Genomic DNA, 18,696 nt, shown 5'->3' with positions numbered 1-18,696 from the left:
ACACCTTGTGGCCGAGTGGCCTCTTCCTGTGCTGCACTATTTCCTAGTTCTATGACGAGCTGAACACTCTGTAGCTCGTCTCTGCAATTCCAGTCTTCAAGGCCATCGGCCACTTTGTTGTTACATTTAGCTTCGCTCAGTCAGAACGTTCCGCGGGAAAACAAAATTACCTGGGCACTTTAGAAATGCAACTTTATTCCATGGGCGGGTCCTACAGACTGGGCGGAGACGCCCCCTGTAACGGGAAGGTGTGAACCGCTGGAGAAATGGGAGTAGGAATCGAAAGGCGTGTGTCTTAAGTCTGGTGTTTTGAAGGAAGTCGAGGCAGGGAATGAGCTGTGGGATTATTGGAGTGATTGTTGCGGTCTCCCACCCAATGTCGAGTTTTCACGCCAGGGGGTTTTGTCCACTTTATGACAGACACAGAGAAATGTCGGAAACAAACTCAGAAAGTGCTGGAGAAACTCAGCGGGTCTGGCAACCTCTGTACAGAGAGAGAAGAGAGTTAAACGATAGGACTTCGGGAAAACGGTCACTGGACTCTCCGCGTTAATTCTGCTTCCTCTCCAGACCTGTTGAGTTTCTCCAGCACTTTCTGTGTCTGTTTCCAGCCTCCGCAGTTTGTCAAATTGTGGTTTTAACGTTGTTACAAAGGCACAGGAGCTGTGAGATAAACGAGCCGGCGTTGTTTCAGCTCATGGATTCAGCAGCGCCCAAACCCCTCTTTTAGCCCGGATCCTCCAGTGGGTCTGGCCCTGAGGGACAGTGCACTGCCCGGTCAGATGCCAAGGCGCTGGGGATGGTGTGGCTGGGGAAGGGGGCGGGGGGAATGGGAGATCAAACTGTCAGGCTCCAAGGGGAGCTGTTAATGGCCACTGAAGTAACCGAATGTCTTTGTGTCTCCCTGTTGCAGACTGGTTCTGATGACAGTGCCACAGGCCAAAGCGAAGATCCAAGCGGCGGGGGGCAGAAAGCGGGACAAGGAAGTCGCCACGTGTTCTCCTTTTCCTGGTTAAACTCGCTGGCTAAATAGACAGAGAGAGAGAGAGAGAGAGAGAAAACCCCACATCCAGGCAAACAGCCGAACCCTTCCAAAACAACAGCGGGACCTCAATGCGAAGCTGACCCCTGGGTCTCCTGCTCCAAGTTGGATAACTGTTGGGTCTTTGTGCTTTGGTGACCGAGGGCTTGTTTAATTCTGATGGGGAATACCTGCCCAAACTCTCTGGTGGGACAGTCTCCGATATCATTCCCCCTCGGGCTCGGCAAATACTAACCCTTTCAATCGTCCCCTTTAGCCGGAGCTAGAGAGCGCCAGAAGTGAGGCAGAGGGGTTGGGAGTAGGGGGGCTGGGGGAGGGAAGGGGAGGTGGGAGAGTTGGGTGGGGAGCTGGGGGGTGGGAGAGTAGGTGTGGGGCAAGAGGGTTGGGAGAGTGGGTGTGGGGCAAGGGGGGTGGGAGAGTGGGAGTGGGGAGCTGGGGGGGGTGGGAAAGTGGGGTGGGGATCTGGAGGGTGGGAGAGTGAGGGTGGGGCAAGAGGGTTGGGAGAGAGGGTGTGGGGCAAGGGGTGTGTGAGTGGGGGTGGGGCAAGGGGTTGGGAGAGTGGGGTGGGGAGCTGGGGGTGGGAGAGTGTGGGTGGGGCAAGAGGGTTGGGAGAGTGGGTGTGGGGAAAGGGGGGTGGGAGAGTGGGGTGGGGAGCTGGGGGGTGGGAGAGTGGGAGTGGGGAGCTGGGGGGGTGGGAGTGTGGGGGTGGGGAGCTGGGGGTGGGAGAGTGGGGGTGGGGAGCTGGGAGTTGGGAGAGTGGGGGTGGGGCAAGGGGGTGGGAGAGTGGGGGTGGGGAGCTGGGGGTTGGGAGAGTGGGGGTGGGGCAAGGGGGTGGGAGAGTGGGGGTGGGGAACTGGGGGTTGGGAGAGTGGGGGTGGGAGAGTGGGGGTAGGGAGCTGGGGGTTGGGAGAGTGGGGGAGCGGGGATGGGAGAGTGGGGGTGGGGAGCTGGGGGTTGGGAGAGTGGGGGTGGGGAACTGGGGGTTGGGAGAGTGGGGGTGAGGAGCTGGGGGGAGATGGGAGAGTAGGTCATATGAGGATAGGTTGAGAGTTCTCGGCCTTTTCTCGTTGGAACGGCGAAGGATGAGGGGTGACTTGGTAGAGGTTTATAAGATGATCAGAGGAATAGATAGAGTAGACAGTCAGAAACTTTTTCCCCGGGTACAACAGAGTGTTACAAGGGGACATAAATTTAAGGTGAAGGGTGGAAGGTATAGGGGAGATGTCAGGGGTGGGTTCTTCACCCAGAGAGTGGTGGGGGCATGGAATGCGCTGCCCGTGGGAGTGGTAGAGTCAGATTCATTGGCGACCTTTAAGCGGCATTTGGATAGGTACATGGATGGGTGCTTAATCTAGGATAGAAGTTCGGCACAACATCGTGGGCCGAAGGGCCTGTTCTGTGCTGTATTGTTCTATGTTCTATGTTCTATGTTCCCAGGGGTTGCCTGAGGGTTGAGCGCACCGAATAAATGCTTCCTTGTGGCTACAAACCTCGGAAAATGGAACAACTCAACGCAAGAAAGAACCAAAGGGCGATCTTTATTCAGGGTTTCCGCGCCCGGTGAGCCGCGGGCACCTCCCTCTGCTATGTCAGGCTGAATTGAACAGGACATTGGCTCCACAATAAAGCATAAAGCAGCTTTTATTAAAAAATATAAATATCAGACATTCTCTTACACATGAAACATGATTGAGCACCGATACGTTTATTCACTACAATTCTACACTGGACTGTCAGCTACAGGATTGGGTTGTTTGAACTGCACACTAACAGTTTAGCGCTATAAAAATAAACACTAGTGTCAGAGCAGCGCTATGATTGATGTTCTTGGTGGGGACACCTCCCTCCCTCTCTCTCAGCCGATGAGCTCCATTATTTTGCGGTTGGTGTGAGCCTGTTGTTCCATTTGCTCAGCCCTGGCCATTTCCAGCACTTCCCGGAGAAGGTGGAATGTTAGATCCAAGGAAATCGGAGGGTCGTCTAACCTCTTCCCTCTGTCTAACATCCCACCCCTCTCGGCCTGGTATCTGCTGCTAACTTGCTCCAAGTCTCCAACTGGGTCTCGCAGAATATGCTTCGGGAAAGTTGGATCAGAAAGGACCATCTGCCAGCGGGCGGGAGAGACCCCAGCGCTGTCCTTGGAATCTTTGCCCGGGAGCATGAGGTATTCCTCCCCATCGCGGATCCAGAATGGACTAAGGGACTGTTGGGGTGCTGCCTGGGGATCCGGGCGGGTCCTGCTGGGTGTGGAGCTATCCAGGGCTCGGCAATGCCCACTGCGGAAGAAGAGAACAAGCAGGATAACCGTGTAGGACAGCAGCGGAGTCTTCATGACAGGGGGCTGCCAATCTGCAAGACAGAACCAGATAAAAACTGTCACCAAATCCTAAACTGACACCAAATCCTAAACTGACACCAAATCCTAAATTGTCATCAAATCCTAAACTGGCACCAAATCCTCAGCTCTTGCCACATTTATCCAACCACGGGCCAGAATTAGGCAGCATTTCGTTTGTCTTTTAGTGAGTGGGTAACGGATCATTGAGGGGATGACTTCACTTACTGGAACTTAACGTGAGCTCAAAGCCCTGCCACGGGAACTGCACCCGGCGCCTCTCAGCACCTTTGCCTTCTTGCTTTCCAGTTGACTTTGACCCACCATTTCAGGTGAAATCATTGACAGCAAATTAAACAGGATAAACTGGCCAGCCATTTCCGCGTGATAAATGCGGAAATGTAAGCGTTGCATGAGCAAGAAATTACACATAAACACGCACACACACATCCTGCATGGCCAAGTCTTTACATCTTAAAATAAAATGTTTCAAATTAATTATCTGAACCAGTTTGTAAACTTTTTTTTGTTTTATTTTCCTTCTCAAAAACCCAGCCGCCTCTGTAACCCACTGTTAACGAGAATAAATCATGTTGACACGACACGAATCGAGTTAACAGACCGCAAAATAATCCGGAAATTTTGGAGCGGATATTGGAGACATACTGTGTTTCGAATAGAAAATGCCAGTCAAAAATTCTGTCGAGATTTTTCTCGCGTTCTTTTCTTTTGAAAAGCAAGTCCCTAATCGACTCCAGTAACCGCCTCATTTTGAGGCAGGATAAGAATCAACTTCAGATTGCATTTTGTTTTTAAGTAACAAATGGATGGAGAATGATGAAGAAATACATACCGTGTAACTTCTTAACGGCGGAGGATGGTCTGGCCAGTGCTGCAGTTCTCTCCCTGCAGATGAGATTGCAAGCTGGTAGGAAGTTATTTGGGGGGACAGACTGATTCCTGGACTTTTATACTTGCTTCTCAGCTTTGGGTATCACGTCTGTAGCCTGCTTAATGACGCAGAACATGGGAGCATGGTGCCGACACATTTATGAATGAAAAGGGAGGGGGAGGAGACCACTCTCTGTCTCCCTCTTTCTCTTATATACACAAACACACACACACACTCACTTTTACACAGGCACGCACACACACTCTCTCTCACACACACATACACACACTCACACACACACACACTCACTTTTACACAGGCACGCACACACACACACATACACACTCACACAGGGACGCACACACACACACACTCACTTTCACACAGTCACACATACACACACTCGCTCATACATACGATCACTTTCACACAAACACACACACATTCACTTTCACACAGACACACACTGTCACACACTCTCATACACACTGTCACACAGTCTCTCACACACACATTCTCTCTCACATACACTCTCACACAGACACACACTCACACACTGTCTCTCTCTTTCACACACGCACTCTTTCTCATACACACACACTCTCTCACCCACACCCACTCTCTTTCTCTCTTTAACCTCGGTAATTTGTGAAACCCACAGGTTCATATAGAGAACCAGCCCCCTCCCCACCCCACCCCGATTGAAACCAGGTTAATAGCAGACTGAAGGCGAGAATGAAGCCCAGATTATCCAGTTCTGAGGAAGGGTCACCGGACCCGATACGTTAACTCTGATTTCTCTCCACAGCTGCAACCAGACCTGCTGAGCTTCTCCAGTAATTTCTGTCGGTGTTTCTGCCCAGATGATCGTCCATTTCAAAACCTTCGGGGTTCGTTTTGAGGAGTGTTACAGGGAGCCCGAGCTATTGAAATTGGATTCAGGGGGGAAATTTCGAGTTGTAAGGGAATTGGAGCTTGCTCGAGGCTATTAGGGCTAAGGATGGGTTTGGAGATTTCCCGTATCCACAGTTGGGGGGCTCTGACTGGGGCTGAGTGAGTTTGGCAGAGAGACACACAGTGGCTTGAAGTAGAGAGAACTGTCCAAGGTGCTGAAATCTCCAGCCCGGCCAATTCTCCCTGTGCTAACTGGGTTTCTCTCGTCTCCGCTGCTGCCGAGGCTGCTTCCCCTTTCTGGTTTTTAGGAAAACATTTGCAAAGAGACAACTACTTCACAGGAAAAGGTTTTGTGCTGAAGGCAATGTATATTCTGAATGAAATGTGCACCCTAACGAATTTCGCGGCATGTTGCTGCACGGCCAGCCCAGAAACAAATAAACAAAACCAGAAAACTTTGATGAATGGTTTTCTCACGCATATTGAGGTGATAGTGATTTGAACCAGTTTGCTGGGCATACCTTGGAAGATCTCTCACAGCGTTACTTCAACACTGCCCGACTGTAAGAGTCAGACTCCTTCCTGTACGTTTTGAATCATTTCTTGGAGAGCCGAACAAAACAGACCCCTCTCCGTTCCGATAAGTCGGTCTGTAAATCAGGGTCACTCTCAACTCCACTGGGTTGATTTTTGAGAAGGAAATCTACGCAGACAACCGATCTTTAGGAATCTAGTGCTGCGAATCCTTTTTAAAGTTTAATTGTGGGGCAACTATTGTAACATAAAATGTAATCTCCAACACCCGGGCGAATACATGAATACCATGCGAATAGGGGGATATGAATCCTGTAAGTGAAGACAGTTTTAGTATGGAATGGGAAAACATGTCGGCGCAGACTTGAGGGCCGAAGCGCCTGTCCCTGTGTTATTTTGTTCATTGTTCTTTGTTCAATTGTTCATTGTGATCGTTGAAGCTCCAGAGTTTATAACGCGCGGATGATATGCATTTTCTCAATAGGCTTTTCTCGTTTATTATTTCCAATATACAGTTTTATGTTGGGAATGTGGTGCTGGAAAAGTACAGCAGGTCCGGCAGCATCTAAGGAACAGGAGAATCGACGTTTCGGGCATGAGCCCTTCTTCAGGAATTTTATGCCCGAAACGTCGACTCTCCTGCTCCTGGGATGCTGCCTGACCTGCTGTGTTTTTCCAGCACCACACTCTCGACTCTGATCTCCAGCATCTGCAGTCCTCACTTTCTCCTAATATATAGTTTTATGCCGAACATTTGCATCTTGCCCAGTAATGATTATCAAGTTGTTGCCATCCTGCATCTCCCTTTGATACACTTTTTAATGAATCCCAGGAAAGGCAGGCGGTTTTCTCTGTCTTACTCATTGAGGAGGGAACTTTGGATCATTGGAAACACAGAATGGCTGCACCATTGTTATTGAAAGGTTCGCCATGACTTTGTGATTTTAAACTCTATGCCCCTATTGATAAAGCCGTGTTCCACATATCTTATCGACCAGAGAAATTGCTAGAGAAACTCGGCAGGTCTGGCAGCATCTGTGGAGAGAGAAATAGCGGAACATTGGGACGGAGTTCTGAAGAAGATTCCCGGACTCGAAAGGTTGACTTTGTTTCGCGCTGTCTACGGAGGCTGCCAGACCTGCTGAGTTTCTCCAGCAATTTCTGTTTTCGTTTTTGATATCCAGTCTAGGCAGTTCTTTGTTTTATTCTATTGTCTTGTTAGTTATTTTCTTGACCTAGCTTACCAAAACATAATTAAACTTTGGAATCACAGAATGGTTACAAAGCAGGAGGTCACTGACAGACCCTGTCCCTACCTGCTCCCTAACATTAACTTACCCTTCCTCTTATAGGCTGACATCAGTCTCCACCAGTAATTATATAATTTCTCCTTGACAACAGCATTGGAAGCAGCTTCAGCACCTTTCAGACAAGCTTCTCCAGACTCAAAGCATTGGCTGCATTAAAAATTACCCTCATGTCACATTTTGTCAGGGAGCTTCAATCAGTGCCTTCTCAATTCTTTATTTAAAGCAATGTCTTCATGCTTACTCTCTCTCTCCTGATTTTGCAGATCACTATTCAATCGCCTCTCAATATTTTCTTAGAACCCCCACAGTATGGAATTAGGCCATACAGCCCATCGAGTCCACACCAACCCTCTGAAGAGTATCCCACCCAGACTCACCCCACTACCCTATAATCCAGCATTGCCCATGGCTAACCTACCTAGCCTGCACATCCCTAGACACTATGAGCAATTTAGTATGGCTGATCCACCCTAACCTGCATATCTTTGTGCTGTGGGAGGAAAGCTGGGCATCCAGAGGAAAACCATGGGGAGAACGTGCAAACGCCACAGAGACAGTTGGCCAAGGATGGAATTGAACGCAGGTCTCTGGCATTGTGAGGCAGCAGTGCTAACCACTGAGCCACTGTGCTGCTGAGAGGAGTCCCAGAACCTACATCATATCTTGCCAACTAAAGTCTCTCATCTCCAGACCATTCTTGTTTTTACACACACTTCCTAATGTCTTCACATTCTCCCTAAGGAATGGTGTTTAAGAACTGGACAAAATTATCCAGTTGTGGCTGTACCAATGTTATTTAATGCCTTCACTATTATTTTGTGTTTTTGAACTCTGTCATTATTGATAAAGCTCATGTCCTATACATCGTATTAATCACTTTCTTAAGCTTCCTGAAACAACTGAAACATAATTTGTACAGATATGCACCCAATGATCTTACAACCCTTTTAGACTTGTATTCTTTGCTGTATATCACACTCCTGGTTTAGCTCAAATTACCCTGGAAAAGTAAAGAATTTTATACATTTGAACAGCAAGTTAAATAAACCATTTCATGCTGCTAATATGCAATGGCTACACAAGTAATACTTCCCACTAGCAGGATACTAACATCTGCCCAAAATGGACCTACGTCACAATTAAATAAGCTCATGTTTGAATTTCAGTGAAAGGATGATGCCAGGCATGTAGGCAGTAATTCTCAATCACCAATGGATAGAATCAAACAGCGTGTTCCCTGACAGGCAGAGCACATCCCAGGCTCACAAAACTCAAAACAAATATCTTTGGTTGGGTATGATTGGACAACACTTACAGAACAACCCTCTGTGTCTTCATGGATATATTACCAATTCAAGATAATCAGCCAAATTCTCAACATAGCTCAGTGGTGCTTGCTAGAAGTGACTTGCATTTATGCACAGGAACCAATTCCCTGCAAACAAAATAAAACGTTCAAACCACTGAGCTTGTTTTGAACTATCTGATGGCTTATACAGCTTATGTTTCCACATTGTTTAATCGCTGATTGTCCACTCTTTTACCCACATTTTTAAAATGAGGGCGCAGCACATGGTCAAGAAAACAAATGGAATTTGACCTTCAGAGTGAGAGTTTTTGATCACAGGAGCAGGAATGTCTCGCTACAATTATAAAGGCCTTAGTGAGACCACACCTGGAAGATTGTGTGTGGTTTGGCCTCCTTATCTGAGGAAGATAATCTTGCTGTAGAGGAAGGGCAGCTAAGGTGTACCAGACTGACTCCTGGGATAATGGGACTGAGCATAAGGAGAGATCACAATGATTAGGATTGTATTCACTGGAGTTTAGAAGAGTCAGGGGAATCTCACAGAAACCTATAAAACTCTAACAGAACTAGGCAGGGTAAATGCAGGAACAAAAGTCATGATGACAAGAGAGTCTAGAATGAGAGGTCACATTCTAAGGATATGGGGTAAATGATTTAAGAGTGAGATGAGGAGAAAAGCCTTTACCCAGAGAATGGTATACCTGTGGGATTCATTACCACGGGGAATGCAGCAGAAGTTAAAACAAGAAGGAGTTTAAAACAGCATTAGGGGATAAAGAGGTCAAAGGTTGTGAGGGCGAATGCAGGAACAGGCTATCGCGTTGGATGATCAGCTGTGATCATAATGAACAGCACAGCAGGCTCAAAGGGTCAAATAGCCTCCTCCTGCTCCTATTTTCTATGTTTCTATGCTACTGCCTTAGCCAACTGGACTAAACTTTCCAACCAATCAGCATTCTTTTCTCCAGAGGTAAGAATTGTTGCGATTATTTGAAATTAGGCATTCCTGCATTTTTTCTGATAGGTTCAAGATAAAAATCTTCAGCAAGATACAAGTTCATCAATATTCACATTGCTTCAACGGAGTACGAAAAAAAAGAAACCTACAAAAGGAGGGAATCAAAACAAAAGCTAACAAACCTGATATCTCCCGCCACATTGCAGCATGAGTTGAGTTCCAGGTGTTCTAGTGGAAACCCAATACCAGTGGCCCTGAAAGCCACTGTGCCTCAAATTATATGTCAGTGGCTCTTTCAGGGATCCACTGGAGGTATGTATGGGACTCCCCAATCTGCACCCCATTGGTGAATCAAGGATGTGACTAATACCATGTTCATGTGGGCTAGCGATGTGTGATTCTACAATCATCATCTTCATCAGGGGGAGAGATCAATCAGATTTAGAGCCATCTCAGGACTTCCCCAGGTGCAGGGTGTCATTGATTGTGTGTATGTGGCCATGAAGTCTTCAACAGCATCCTACTCAATGTGATGGGCTTCCACCCTGTCAGTGTACAAATCACATCTTTCGGATGTTTGCACAGTTCCCAGGAAGCAGTTTGCAACATAATCATCTAAATCTCAGGAGGTTTGTGTTTCAAGCTATTTGGAGGATGAAGCCAACATTATGGTACAGCACTAGCAAACATTACAGTGTCAGAAACATTGCCTTTCTGATGAGCTATTAGACTGAGACCTGACCTCTTAAGCAATTGGCAAAATGGTTCCATGGCACAGTTGGAAGGGCAGAGAAAGCAATGTTCTGACCAACATTTCTATCTCACCCACTCCCACTGAAAGCAGTTTATCTAATTATTTATTCATGTGCTGTTTATAAGACCTATTGCACAAGCCTGGTTAATAGCCAGTCGGTATTTCTAAAGTAATTTGATAGTTATAATTTGTTTATTTTTGTGTTTTTTTGAGAATGTGGGCAAAGCTATCAAGGCCATCTTTTACCACCATCCCTTTATAACATGAGCTAGTTCTGGAGAATCTTGTTGAAGGATTGCCATGTGTGTGGTATAGATAAAAACAAGGCCTGCAGATGCTGGAAACCAGAGGCTAGATTAGAGTGGTGCTGGAAAAGCACAGCAGGTCAGGCAGCATCTGAGGAGCAGGAAAATCGACGTTTCGGGCAAAAGCCCTTCATCAGGATTCCTGATTAAGGGCTTTTGCCCGAAACGTCGATTTTCCTGCTCCTCAGATGCTGCCTGACCTGCTGTGCTTTTCCAGCACCACTCTAATCTAGACCCCCCCATATGTGTGGTATAGGTACATCCATAAATCTAAATAAAAACCACAAGAACTGTGGGGTGGATGCTCTAAATCAGAAACAAAAACCCAATACTGAGGAAGGTTCAATCAACCTGAAACATTAACTCTGACTTCTCTGCATAGATGCTGCCAGACCTGCTAAGCTTTTCTAGCAATTTCTGTTTTTCCATACAGTTAGGGAGGGAGTTCCAGGATATTGATCCAGCAATAGTGAAAAAATGACAACGTAGATTGATGGCAGGATGGATGGTCATGTTCCCATTTGTCTCCTGCTCACCTTCTTTCAGATGAGACACCAGCAGTTTGAAACATGCTGATGAAGAAGCTTTGCAGTAAATGCATTTTTTGATGGTACACATTGTGACCACTGTGGAACAGTTGTGGAGGGTGGGATTGTTTAATGTGACAGGTGAGGTGTCAATCAAACAGGCTGACTTGTCTTTGATAGTACAAAGCTTCTGGAGTGTTGCTACCTCTGCACTCATCCAGGCAATGCAGAGTATTTCCATCACACTCATGACATATGCCTTGTGAATGGTGAACAGGCTTTAGGGAGTGGGGAGTTGAGTTGCTCACCTCTGAATTTCTAGCCTCTGACCTGCCCTTATGGTCTTAGTATTTATATGGCCAGTTAAGTTTTCGGCCACGGTAACTTCCAGGATGTTGATAATAGGGATTCAACAATGTCAAAACCATTGAATGTTAAGGGAACTTGGTTAGTTTGTTTTTATTGGACATGATTATTATCTGGCACAATGATTGCTATTTCTCCAGTCAAAGCTGAATATTATGCCATCCTGGAGACATGAGGGTGCCATCGGATGCTATTTTCTTTTCTATAAATTGCTGGAAAAGTGAAGTGTAGTCAAGGCAATAATTAGTTTTAAAAATCTGACCATATTCTTCCTTAATTCAGATTTTATCACATTAAAGAATGCATACAACAAAGATTAAAGACAACTGCCATATTTTAATGAGTGAGCAATTTTTATGATACAAAAATTATTCATTTGTATAACTTGGTTGATATTTAGGTACAATCAGACATGAAGTATAATTATTTAATTAACATTTGCCTCACGCATGTTCCTTTGTAAAATATTATTTCTGCTCAAGGAAAGTTGAAGATTTATTCCAGACTTTACCCCCACTCTACATTCAGCCACAGAGAGGTGGGTAAAAACTATCTGGGTGAATGAGTGCACATGTGTGGCTCATATGTCATTACAAAGAATTCTGAATGTAAACCTTCAGTAAATCTGCAAGTGGGTCATTCAGTAACATGTCTTACAGTGTTGGTAAGTGAAATGCTATGCATTTGTGCTTGAGTAGTTGCAGGTTGCTCCCTGGATGGATGATCTGAGTAATTGTATTTAATAAAACATTGAAGACCTACAAATTGTGTTATGAGAATGTTGTGAAAGAGGTTAGGAAGCAAAACTAGGTAATTAGATATGAAATTACAAACACAGTTCTTAGCTTGTAGAAGACCTTTGCTCAGCTGTACAGGGTATCTCGAATATTGTGCCCGAATATAATACCCTTATACAAAAGATGTCATGTCCTTCTGAAAGGTTCAGAGGAAATCAATTTGCTTGACACCCTTACTTATCATGATAGACTTAGAGCAATGATCTTTTTCACTTTGGAAGAATACAGCCTTCAGTGAAGTATGACTGCATACCTTAAACTGGGTGTAGTTTCCCCAAAGTCCACCCTGATACTTGTACTTGAACTAATGTCAACGAAACTGATTATCTGTTTATAATTGCATTGAGGTTTCTGGGGCCATACTGTGTATAAATTGTATTTTCCATTCTGTTCATTGAATAGATTTCTAAAATGCTTCATTTGTTGTAAGGCAGTGGAGGGTATCTAAAAATCTAATAAAGGATATGTGGTGCTTTTATCCCTTTTCAATATAGAGGGATTAGATTCTGATAGATTATTTTAGCAAGATAGTTAGAAAAACATAGACTGAGTCACCAGTGCTCATCATTAAAGCATAGAGTTAGTGTAGAGAAAATATTTATTTATTGCAAACAACTGGTATCTGTTGAAATGGGTTGCATGCTTCAGCAGGAATTAATTCATTGGCGGCTTTCAGAAGGAAACTGGATGGATAGGGAAGTTATCAACATGAATTTGAATTAGTGATACCAGTAACAGTGACATATCAGGACATATTCGATTTCCTTTGAGTTTCAACAAAAATTCCCAAGACCAGCCTAATATTTCAGTCTAACTTCTTGTCTCTTCAAGAATGTAATTGTGGCAATGCAAACTGTCCCTCCTTAGGCTTCTTAATCTGCTGACACTTGTCTGAAATGTCTCTGCACTGTCATAGAACACAGATCATAGAACATAGAACATAGAACAGTGCATCACAAAAATGGGCCCTTCGGCCCACAATGCTGGCCCAAACATGACCCCAAATTAAACCAATCCCTTCTGCCTGCCCTTGCTTCTTTTCCCTGCATTATTTGAATTTATCTAAAAGTTTCTTAAACGCCCCTATTGTATCTTTATCCACCACCAAGCCTGGCAGGACGTTCCACCCTCCTACCACTTTCTGTGTAAAATGTTCATCCCTCACATCTCCTTTGAACATACCCCCTCTCACCTTAAATGCATGTCCCCTAGTTTTAGACATTTCAACTCTGGGAAAAGATTCTGACCAGTCAACTTTATCTATGCATCGCATAATTTCAAAGATTTCTATCAAGTCTCTCCTCAGTCTCTGCCACTCCAGAGAAAACAACCTGAGTTTTTCCAGCCTCTCTTTATAGCTCATACCCTCTAATCCAGGCAGTATCCTGGTAAACCTCTTCAGCACCCTCTCCAAAGCCACCACAACCTTCCTGGAATGCATGTAAATCCTATCCCAAAGAATTCTGTCCAATCGCTTCCCAACCACTGTTAAGAGTCTCACCAGCTTATAGTTTCCTGGATTATCCCTACTTGCCTTCTTGAAGAGAGCAACAACATTTGCTACTCCCCAGTCCTCCAGGACCTCTCTAATGGCTAGTGAGGATACAAAGATCTTGGTCAAGGTCCCAACTATCTCTTCCTTTGCCTCACTCAGTGAGCTGGGGCAGATACCATTGAGCCCTGGGGATCTATCCACCTTAATGCTCTTCAAGAGATGCAACACCATTTCTTTCTTGATCTCAAAGTAGCCTAGTATATTGGCATGGTCCACACTATCTCACTATTCTCCATATCCTTCTCCTGGGTGAATACTGATACAAAGTACTCATTTTGGATCTCACCCACATCTTCTGCCTCCAAGTACAAGTTCCCTCCTTTATCCTTGAGAGGTCCTATCCTCTAGGTAAAAACAATGACTGCAGATGCTGGAAACCAGATTCTGGATTAGTGGTGCTGGAAGAGCACAGCAGTTCAGGCAGCATCCAAGGAGCTTCGGAATTGACGTTTCGGGCAAAAGCCCTTCATCAGGAATAAAGGGCTTTTGCCCGAAACATCGATTTCGAAGCTCCTTGGATGCTGCCTGAACTGCTGTGCTCTTCCAGCACCACTAATCCAGGTCCTATCCTCTCCCTAGTTATCCTCTTGTTTTTAATGCATCTATAGAATGTCTTGGGATTCTCTTTAACCCTATGTACCAAGGTCATTACATGGCCCATTGTTACCCTCCTAATTCCCTGGGGTTGAGTTCTTTCCTGCTTTCTTTATATTCATCATGGACCCTGTCTGAGTTAACTTTCAAACCTTCCTAACCCAGCTGTCCTGCAGCTGTGTGGCACTACACTTGCCTAGTTACATTTTTAAGCATCTAATCAGGGCCAGAGGATTATCTGCAATGACTTCCCTTCTTGTTCTTGCTCTGGTGTTCCCCAAGCACCTGACCTTCACCCTTTGCTGTTTCCCATCTCTGTTCTTCCCCTTGATGACATCATCTAAAAGGGTGGCATTGTCTTTCCATGTGTATTGACAATACCCAGCTCTACCTCGTCACCAATTCCATTGACCACCTCCACTGTCACTAACTTGTCAGGTTTAATACAGGATCAGCAGATATTTAATTCAATTGAATATTCTGACAGCCAAAGCTATTATTTTAGGTTCCTGCAATAAACTCTAGAACATAGAACATTACAACGCAGTACAGGTCCTTCAGCCCTTGATATTGCAACAACCTGTGGAACCAATCTGATACCCATCTATCCTACACTATTCCATTCTCGTCCATATGCCTATCCAATGACCACTTATGTGCCCTTATAGTTGGTAAGTCTATTACTGTTACAGGCAGTGTGTTCCATGCTCTCTGAGTAAAGAAACTACCACTTACATCTGTCCTATATCTATCACTCCTCAATTTAAAGCTATGTTCCCATGTGTTAGCCATCACCATCCAAGGAAAAAGGCTCTCCCTGTCCACCCTATCTAACCCTCTGATTATCTTATATGTCTCAATTAAGTCATCTCTCAACCTTCTTCTCTCTAACGAAAACAGCCTCAAGTCCCTCAGCCTTTCCTCGTTAGACCTTCCCTCCATACCAGGCAACTTCCTCGTAAATCTCCTCTGAATCCTTTTCAAAGTTTCCACATCCTTCCTATAAGGTGGTGACCAGAACTGTACACAAATACTCCAAATGTGGCCGCACCAGAGTTTTGTCCAGCTGCAGCACGATCCCACGTTTCTGATTCCAGCCCCACCTCCCTGGCCACAGCCTGACACTGTTTGCAATCTTGGTGTCATTTTTGATCATATTTGAACTAAGCTGCTGACCACATATCAGCACGTTCCCAATGCTGCTCATTCCAACCTTGAGAACGTGACCAGTTGCACCAGTTCCACCACTGGATTAGTGGTGCTGGAAGAGCACAGCAGCTCAGGCAGCATCCAACGAGCAGCAAAATCGACGTTTCGGGCAAAAGCCCTTCATCAGGAATAAAAAACTGCCTGGGTCAGCCCATACATGTCCCACATTCAAAATGCTGTTTGAGGCCATCCAAAACTCTGTCACACATGTCCCTCTAATTCCATGTTAGATTTACCATCTCCCCCATGCTTCCTCAGCCTGATTTTAAAAGTGTCTTTCTTGTTTTCAAGATCTTCCACAGCATCATCCTATCCGAGCTCTGCAACTTCCTCCAAATCCCCAATGCTCAGAGATCCCTGCGCTCATCTGATTCTAGCCCCTTGGGAATTCCTGATATTAATTTCTCCACCAGCGATCACTGTGCCTTCAGCTGTCCGGCCCCTAAATTTTGAAATCCCTTCTGCAAACAGCTCAGCCTGCCTTTTCTCCATTACGACACCCCTTAAAACAAACACAATGTGGGAGCAAATTACTACAGCTGCTGGAACCTGTACTGAAAACAGCAAATGCTGCAGAACACAGCGGGTCAGATAACATCCAGGGAGAGTGAGCAAGCAAACATTTTGAATTTAGATGACTGTTCATCAGAGCTGCAACCTTCACCATCTGCCATAATATTGGCTTATATCAAACTAACATTCAGAAGAATTTACCATATTACAGATGCTGTATAAAGCCAGCTGTTTCTTTTAGGCTGCATTATTCACGTGTGCAATCTTCAGGACGGGATAGGCATGATTGATAAATTGACTTTTCTTTACCCTTTCATATTCATCTATAATTAGTTTTCACCTTTCCAAAATTTTCAGATCAGATTCAGATTCCCTACAGTGTGGAAACAGACCTTTCGACCCAACAAGTCCACACCGACCCTTCGAAGAGTAACCCACTCAGACATACTTCCCTCTGACTAATGCAGTTAACACTATGGGGCATTTTAGCATGGCCAATTCATTTGACCTGCACATCTTTAGAGTGTGGGAGGAAACCAGAGCACCTGGAGGAAACCCACGCAGACACAGGGAGAATGTGCAAACTCCACACAGACAGTCACCTGAGGCTGGAGCTGAACCTGGGACCCGGTGCTGTGAAGTAGCAGTGCTAACCACTGAGCCACCGTGCAACGGGGGAATTGATAAGTAGAAGTCTGTTATTGTTGTCGATGTTGTGACTGCTCCACATATTTATTCATTGGTCATTTATAAATTATGGACTAGAATCTGCCCCTACTGACCTTGACTGGGAAATTTAAAGAAGCATTCCCTCCAATTGAAGTGATAATTCAGTATTAAGCATCTGTGGCATTCTTTCTTAACGCAATTTCTGTAATGATTCCTTTGAATTTAACACATCTTTTAAATCTATTTAAAAGCATCACGCACAATGGAGCACTGCTACATGATTCATGAATTTAACTGTGCATTTATGTGAACTATCGATCCCCTGGGAAGTAAGCCTTTAAGTAATGTATGCAAATGAATAGAATAAAGATATTGATGTTCTCGTTCCCTTGTGGTAAATACAATGTTCAATATGAAACTTAGTCATACAGAGAGAATCAACTGGACTCTATAATTAAAAGGAGATGGGTAAAGTTGTCATAGTTCACTGGACCATAGAGCTGCTGTCTCTTTAGAGAGAGAGAGAGAAAGAAAAGAGAGGTAACTGGTACTAAAGGCATAAGAAAAGGGATGGGGATTTAAGGCAGAAATTCAGGGAGCTAGGATGGAAGCTTAGAGCTAGAACCAACAAAACTGTTATCTCTGGTTTGCTACCTGTCCCATGTATTAGCAAGGTGAGGAATAGGGAGAGAGAGGAGTTGAACACATGGCTACAGGGATGGTGCAGGAGGGAGGGATTCTGATATCTGGATAATTGTGGCTCATTCTGGGATAGGTGGGACCTCTATAAATAGGATGGTCCACTCCTGAACCAGAGGGGTACCAATACCTTGGGGGGGGGGGGGGAATTTGCTAATGTTATACGGGTGAATTTAAACTAATTGAGCAGGGGGATGGGAATCTAAATTGTAGTTCCACTGTCCAGGAAGTTGAGAGTAGTGAGGTCAGAAATAAAGTTTCAAGGTCGCAAGCATGCACCGGCAAGCAGGAAGGTGGTTTGAAGTGTGTCTACTTCAAGGCCAGGAGCATCCAAAATAAGGTGGGTGAACTTGCAGCAAGTTGATACCTGTGACTTTGATGTTGTGGCCATTTTGGAGACAAGGATAGAGCAGGGACAGGAATGGTTGTTGCAGGTTCCAGGATTGAGATGTTTGAGTAAGAACAGAGATGATGGTAAACGTATATATAATGTGGTACTATTAATCAAGGACAGTATTATGGTGGCAGAAAGGACATTTGAGGACTCGTGTACTGAGATAGTATGGGATGAGGTTAGAAGCAGAAAAGGAGGGGTCACACTGTTGGGAGTTTTCTATCGGCCTCCACGTAGTTCCAGAAGCGTTGAGGAAAGGATAGCAAAGATAATTCTGAATAGAAGCGAGAGTAACAGGGTAGATGTTATGGGAGACTTTAACTTTCCAAATATTGTCTGGAAATACAATAGTTTGAGTACTTTAGATGAGTCTGTTTTTGTCCAATGTGCGCAGGAGGTTTCCTGACACAGTATGCAGATAGGCCAACAAGGGACGAGGCCACATTGGATTTGGTACTGGGTAATGAACCCGACCAGGTGTTAGATGTGGAGGTAAGTGAGCACTTTGGTGATCATGACCACAATTCGATTATTTTTACTTTAGTGATGGAAAGGGATAATTATATACCGCGGGGCAAGAGTTATAACTGTGGGAAAGGCAATTATGATAAAATTAGGCAAGATTTAGGATGCATAGGATGGGGAATGAAACTGCAAGGGATGGGCACAATTGAAATGTGGAGCTTATTCAAAGAACAGCTACTGCGTTTCCTTGATAATTGTACATCTGTCAGACAGGGAAGAAGTGGTGGAGTGAGGGAGCAGTGGTTTACTAAAGAGGTTGAATCTATTGTCAAGAGGAAGAAGAAGGCTTATGGTACTGAGACATGAAGGCTGAGTCAGGGCGCTTGAGGGTTACAAATTAGCTCGGAAAGACCAAAAGAAAGAGCTAAGAAGAGCCAGGAGGGGACAGAAGAAGTTGTTGGTAGATAGGATCAAGGAAAACACTAATGCCTTCTATAGATGTGTCAGGAATAAAACAATGACTACAATAAGATTAGGGCTAATCAAGAACAGTAGTGGGAAGCTGTGCATGGAGT

The 18,696-nt window shown here is 45.0% G+C and overlaps 2 protein-coding genes across 5 annotated transcripts in view; one reads left to right on the top strand and one right to left on the bottom strand.

Annotated features, from left to right (window-relative positions):
- The window catches only part of trim55a (tripartite motif containing 55a), an 85,821-nt gene extending 84,486 nt beyond the window's left edge, over nt 1–1,335 (top strand). For 2 of the 4 annotated variants that reach the window (XM_072571520.1, XM_072571517.1), the window contains one exon: nt 914–1,335. In XM_072571520.1, coding sequence (XP_072427621.1) covers nt 914–1,033 — 120 coding nt within the window. In that variant the 3' untranslated portion in view covers nt 1,034–1,335. The remainder of the gene's footprint in view (nt 1–913) is intronic. The other 2 variants (XM_072571521.1, XM_072571518.1) reach the window with 1 other exon arrangement.
- Nucleotides 1,336–2,665: 1,330 nt separating this feature from the next.
- Nucleotides 2,666–4,397, bottom strand: crha (corticotropin releasing hormone a). The gene is made up of 2 exons (XM_072571515.1): nt 4,231–4,397; nt 2,666–3,391 (listed from the first exon to the last, which is right to left on the bottom strand). The coding sequence occupies exon 2, from the start codon at nt 3,372–3,374 to the stop codon at nt 2,898–2,900; it is 477 nt and encodes a 158-aa protein (XP_072427616.1). The 5' UTR covers nt 3,375–3,391; nt 4,231–4,397; the 3' UTR covers nt 2,666–2,897.
- Between the last annotated feature and the right edge of the window lie 14,299 nt (nt 4,398–18,696).

Source organism: Chiloscyllium punctatum, chromosome 5 (genome assembly GCF_047496795.1).
Source record: "Chiloscyllium punctatum isolate Juve2018m chromosome 5, sChiPun1.3, whole genome shotgun sequence".
Classification (NCBI taxonomy): domain Eukaryota; kingdom Metazoa; phylum Chordata; class Chondrichthyes; order Orectolobiformes; family Hemiscylliidae; genus Chiloscyllium; species Chiloscyllium punctatum.
This window is presented reverse-complemented; position numbering and strand designations above follow the sequence as displayed.

What these genes read in the sequence shown, in the direction of transcription:
- crha (XM_072571515.1), bottom strand. Translation starts at nt 3,374, where the DNA reads ATGAAGACTCCGCTGCTGTCCTACACGGTTATCCTGCTTGTTCTCTTC.